Here is a 6,395-nt window from a genome sequence, read left to right on the forward strand (position 1 = left end):
CTTATGTTATTTCATCAAATATTTTGAGAATGTACCATTGTACTTTCACTTTCATATCATCTTATTTTATATTGTGTTTTGCCATTTTGAATCGTGTAATCTCGTTAGTCGTTACATACCTTTATCATGTAACGATTGTTGTTATATACTTTTGGTATATTGTGACTATCGTCTAATAGTTTCCTTCTTTTTTGTAGTTTAACATATTGGTACAATTATTTATTTGGAACATAATAACTATATGTACAATATGACATACGAAGTTTGGTGACGAATTAACATGACTGAATTAATACAATGTCAGAGAATATATAACTATTGTATTTACTCATTTTATTTTACAAAAGACAATATAAGCTAAAAATAACTTTTAAATATTGTCATATTAGATTTAAGACCCGTGTATTACACGGATTGATTAAAAAAATATTAAATAGCAAAGTGTAAACAATAAATATTATTTAAATAAAATAAGAAATAAAAAATAAAGAAAGTTATTAATTGCAGTTTATTATCATATTTATTCATTTAATATTTTACATATAAAAGTATAAGTATTATGTGACTTTTTAATTTTAAAAATTAAAAAAATCAGAAATTTACATTTAGATATTGTTTATTTTAAAATGTCATAAAATGACAAGTGTCAAAAGTCATAAGAGATTGACATGTGACAAAATGAATTTTTATTTATTATAGTAGACTAGTTGTGAGACCCGTATGTTATACGGGTTGGATAAAAAAAATTAAATATGAAGGTTTAAATAAAAATATATTTAAATTTGAAATTTAAAATTTAAATTTAAAAGAAAACATATTAAATACTATATGATTTGTAATATTGTAATTTATTGGTTATTTTCAATTAAGATAATTATTAATTAAGGTGTAAATATGATGTGTTAATTAAAAAAGATAAATAAAATAAGAAAATGACAAATGGAAAAAACATTTACTCAAAAATACCATAAAATGACAAGTGTCAAAACTCATAAGAGATTGACATGTGGCAAAAAAAACCTTCATTTATTAAGGAGGATAGACTTGGGTTATATATATTTTGGATACGAATTTATAAACCAAACCAATTGGAATAATATCATGTGATTATTCAGTATAGAATAGAATAAAACTTTACCAAATAAAAATCGTTAAAGTTAACGATATGATGAAAACAAAATCAAACCATATCATTTACACAGAATCGAAAATATTATTTCAGAATTTTGTAAAAGGGGGGACCGTTTGTACCAAATCGATCAGGTGGTCCATAATATAAATAACAAGCGGTCCATTAAGATATGGGCCAACATAAAGACCAGCTCATTTGTTCATCTAACGTTATTTTGAATTTACTCTATTATAGCAACAGATACAAGATACGCATGTACATATATACAAACGAGTCACGAGCAATGCAAAAAGTGAAGTTTAATAGCTATCAAAAATTTGTAAACAATTAAATATTGGATTACAAATTTTTCAAGATCCGTTACACAACAATAAATAAATAATACAGTAATATAGCGTCTAAATTTGTCTTATTTTCTTTAGAGAGTTTTCTTTTGCAACGACATTTTGATATTAGGGTTTAATCACTCCATTTTCTTCCCAAGCATTCGATAATCAGTTTGGTAGTAAACAACATCACCCGCATCACTAACGTAATGATCTTGTTTGATGCTTTTCACCAAGTTGTCTATCAAGTGAACAGGTATCCAACCAGACTTTTTCGGCTCCCGATAATAATCCCCGAGCACAGACTTTGCTGCCATTGTCTACACAACATACAAAATTATAGGGGTGTTGGGCTTAGCTTTTTAGAGGCCAAAAGTTCTTTTAGGAAAAGATAGAAAACAAAAGATGTTTGGCAAATGCATTTTAAAAGCTACTTTTGGATTTGGATACAAGTAAAAATGAACTTTTTGGAAAAGTCAGGAAAACCTGACTTTTTGTGACTTTTCCAAAAAGGACTTTTGCTCCCTGAAAAGCTAAGCCAAACACCCCTAAGACTAAATAAATTTTAAAACTTGATCAAAAAGTCGAAATTAACATAAATTTTTGAAAAAAAATAAATACCGCTTCAATCAAATGATAATGTGGGATTTGTGGGAATAGATGATGGATAACATGTGTGCCTATGTCATGATGGATGTTGTTAAATATTCCATAATCTCGATCAACGGTTGTTAATCCTCCCCTCAGATAGCTCCATTCCTTTAGAAATCATAAAAACCACTCATCAATGTAAACTTATATGTCATAATCAATGATATGATCTTTGATCGATCAATATATATACAATAAACACCGATCCATCAATGTATCCAATGTATATACAATATACAATAATATACATATACACTGATCAATCAGTATATATACAATAAACAATATACACTGATGGATCAGTATATATGGATCAATGTATCCAATATATACATGTTCAATTAACTTGATCCTTACCTTGCCACGATACCAAGGAAGTTTTTGCTCATGGCCATGGTGATGCAAATAAGTAACGAAATCCAACCACATAACGAATATCTGTAGACGAAAGCGCGTTAGACCATTGGTAAAATGACAATAATACCCCTAGATCGAAAAAGAATAAACATACCAAGTAGGGAATGCCATAAAGGTTGAACAATAGGGTTGGGCCGATAATAATTGACAAAAAGGCTAAATTGGCCACCATTAGAGCCCAACACAAAGTAGATGTCACAATATAATGCCTTTCATTAGGGGTGAACATGTCACTATATGGGTTGAAATGTGACCCTGATTTTCCGGGGCTCCTTTGCCACTGTTTTCCCACAAAGAAAAAACGGGTCGGGTCAAGCATTGAATAGTAGTACCGTACAAGTTAGTAATTATTCAATAGACGTATGAAGTATGATTACCAAGTACAATGGGTAGGCAAATAAGGGAAAAGGAACTTTGAATCTGAGTAGTTTAGTTGGAGCATCCAATGTCTTGTAAGTCTTTTCACTCAACTGGATATTAAATATTAATTAATTAAATATCATCAGTTAATACATAAAAATTTATTGTGCAATAATAACTATCAACAACTTTATTTAACAATAAATGATAAATTACCGGAACCCATGATTCATCATTTTCGACATGACCATGATTTTGATGATGGGTCCTGTGGCTGATTCTCCTATGTTTTAAGAAATAAAAGTAATAATACAAAGAAATTAAATATAATATATAATATAAATAAATAATTGAATAATGATAGGGCTAATTTGGTAATTGCACAAGCATACCACCCATGGTAGGGTACGAGGATCGAAGAATGCAAAATATGGCCCACGACGCTATTGAGATTAGGGTTGTCTGAAAAGCTTCCATGGCCACTGAGAATGGGAACCAAAGAAAAAGAAAAGGATTTCAGATCCAAAAAAAAGTACAACTGTAATGGCACACTGTACAAGTAAATTAATGCATAAGGTACAAGTGAGTAAAGCATGATTAGGTATTGAAAGGTTAACAATGTACGTACCAATCATGACCAAGAACAAAGATTGCCCAAAACATTGTGCCCTGTGCAACCCAGTAAATCGGCCAAACCCATGAACTGGTTTTGAAGATAACAGCTATGGCGACCAATGCGGAAATGACCAAAATGTCCCTGAGGACATAGCTGAGAGACCTCCATGGATTCTTGACCCAGCAATGACTGGGAATGGCAGCTCTGATGTCAGCCACCTTGAATGGAGGAGGGGCACTTGGGTCAAATTCTTCTTGATTCTTATGGACGCCATTGACGAGAGGCGAAGCTTGATGAAGCTTATCTGTGGCATCTGGAGAAGAAACCGCCATTGAAGCAAGAGGTACAAGGTGTGGCGGAGGGAGAGAAGGGAAAACCTTTGCTTTGATTTTCTTTAACTCCAAGAATAATGGGTGATTGGGGATGGGTATATATAGATGCAGAATAGTGCAAGTAGTAACAACCTTACGGAATAATAATATAAAATCAAATATTACTCAGAATAAATGTAAAAGTATGTTATTATATTTATATTATCGAGTATATTATGAATTTTTTAATTATTTATATATTTTATTTTATTTTCTCTATTTAACAACTTTTTTATTTTATTTTATTAATTGTATTTTATATTTATTTTTTTACATTATTTTTAACCAATTAATACAGTTTACTAGATTTTTTTTTACTTGCAAAAATAGTCCTACGAGAAAACATTTTAGTTATCATCGTACAAGACAAAATAAATTTTTATAATTTTTTTTAACAACATATTTATAAAAATAAAATCAGTGTCATTCACTCATTTGTGGTTAAAAACAACAAATTAGACCAAAATGTTTATAAGGTTTTCAAAGATGATAAATATTTGATTAACCAAAGAGCTTTTAAAAAAATTCTGTGTTGTTTTTTGAACGGCGGATTTTATAAGAAAACTAGCAAGAAGCTAAAAAAGAAAGTAATCACAACAAATTACAAGCTGAAAGAGGGTTATGTAACCAAGAGGTCCAAATAATTTTAGCTTTTCTATACCTATTGGAAATCCAAAATAAAGATCTATCAATGACTTCATCTAAGATAAAAGATTTCTTAGGTTGCGTCGTTCCAAAAATGATGAAATTACGAAAATTCCATAAACACCAAAACATAGTGAAAATGACCGCATCAAAGGCTTGATGTTGCCCTCTTTTTAACGAAAGAGAATCGGGGCACGAAAGAAGATGATCAATATAGCACATAGGAGGAGTTTGGACGCCCCACCCAATAGCAACACGAGTCCAAATCTCAATCAGCTGATTACAACCGGCAAAAAGATGATCAAGAGATTCAACAGTATTAGAACAAATCGGACAAAGGATCGAATTCATAGTGATCCCTTGTAGAGAAAGATTCTCTCTAGTAGGGATACTTCGAAGCTGCAATCTCCAAATGAGAATATTCACTTTGATTGGCACCCAAGAATTCCAACGGGTCATAGATCTCCCCGACAATAACATATGAGTATCCAAAAAAGTTATGAGGGAGGAAACATAAAAAGAATCAAAAGCGTCTATAGTCCATCCCAAACGGTCTGGGTGAGAATGAAGAGAGACTTCTTGCATCAAAGAAGTAAAATCAACCCATTGAGATTCCTCAATACCTCCTCTAGGAGTTCGCCTGAGAAGAGCAGAATCCCATCCGATAAGAAATCTATCACAGACAGTGAGCGATTTATGAGGACCAAGAGCAAAAATCCTGTGAAAAGAAGTAGCCAGGGGAACATCTCCCTTCCACACATCTCGCCAGAAAGAAGTTCTATTCCCATCACCAATCATAATAGGACAAAAAAATTTAAGATCAAGACCACGACTTTTTAACTGAACCAACATCCGAATAACACCATTCCACGGACCAATCAACCCTCTCCTCTGAGACAGGGAGTTGCACCCACTGTCAGGACCATAAATAGCTTTGACAACTTTAACCCAAATCAAGTATGCGTTGTGAAAAAATCTCCACCGCCATCTAAAAAGAAGAGCCCGATTAAAGGAAAACAAACTGCCAATACCGAGCCCCCCTTCCGTTTTTCGAGCTAAAACTTTATCCCACCGAACCCAATGCATGCATCTCTCATCTAAGTCAGCGCCTCAGAAGAACCTAGCTCGAAGAGACTCAAGGGTGTTAACAACTGAGATCGGAACCATGAAGATAGACATTAGGTAATTGCCGAGGCTTCCAAGAACAACCTTGATCAAAGAAAGACGTCCACCAGACGAAAGGCTTTTAGCTTTCCAACTCGCAGGATACGAATTATACGGGAGACATTAACGAGGTCCTAAGGAGACATAATGATAACATCATCAGCATAAAACAAGTGAGAAATATCGATCTCACTAATAGAAATGCCAGGTAACACATTAGCAGTTTGAGCTTTAAGCAAAGCAACATGAAGTCCTTCCATCACCAAAATAAACAAGAAAGGAGACAAATGATCTCCTTGTCTCAAACCACGTTGTATTTGAAATTCATCAGATGGGGAACCATTGACAAGAACCGAAGCTCTAGCAGATCTAAGAAGCTCCATAATTCAGTCACACCACAAGTTGACAAAGCCCATAATCTTCATAATCTCCAAAAGGTACTCCCACAAGATAGAATCAAAGGCCTTCTCAAAATCCACTTTAAAAATCATAAGTGGATGGTTCGTAGCTTTACTCCAGAAAACCAGCTCATTAAGAAGAAACGGACCATCTAAAATTTGTCTACCTTTGACAAAGGCAGATTGCTCAAGACTAACAATAGAGCCGATGATCGCAGCCAACCTATTAGCTAAAAGTTTACTAATAATTTTGTATTGGCAACCTATTAGGCTAATAGGTCTAAAATCTTTGATGATTTTAGGGTCTCGAACCTT

The 6,395-nt window shown here is 32.9% G+C and overlaps 1 protein-coding gene across 1 annotated transcript; it reads right to left on the bottom strand.

The window, feature by feature from the left end:
* Positions 1 to 1,416: 1,416 nt before the first annotated feature.
* On the bottom strand, positions 1,417 to 3,918 carry LOC111912570 (acyl-lipid omega-3 desaturase (cytochrome b5), endoplasmic reticulum). The gene is made up of 8 exons (XM_023908304.3): positions 3,515 to 3,918; positions 3,279 to 3,368; positions 3,103 to 3,169; positions 2,904 to 2,996; positions 2,621 to 2,806; positions 2,467 to 2,547; positions 2,080 to 2,217; positions 1,417 to 1,778 (listed from the first exon to the last, which is right to left on the bottom strand). Exons 1-8 carry the CDS (start codon positions 3,832 to 3,834, stop codon positions 1,596 to 1,598), a joined length of 1,158 nt encoding a protein of 385 aa, XP_023764072.1. The 5' UTR covers positions 3,835 to 3,918; the 3' UTR covers positions 1,417 to 1,595.
* Positions 3,919 to 6,395: the final 2,477 nt, after the last annotated feature.

This window comes from Lactuca sativa, chromosome 5 (assembly GCF_002870075.4).
Source record: "Lactuca sativa cultivar Salinas chromosome 5, Lsat_Salinas_v11, whole genome shotgun sequence".
NCBI classification, from domain to species: Eukaryota; Viridiplantae; Streptophyta; class Magnoliopsida; order Asterales; family Asteraceae; genus Lactuca; species Lactuca sativa.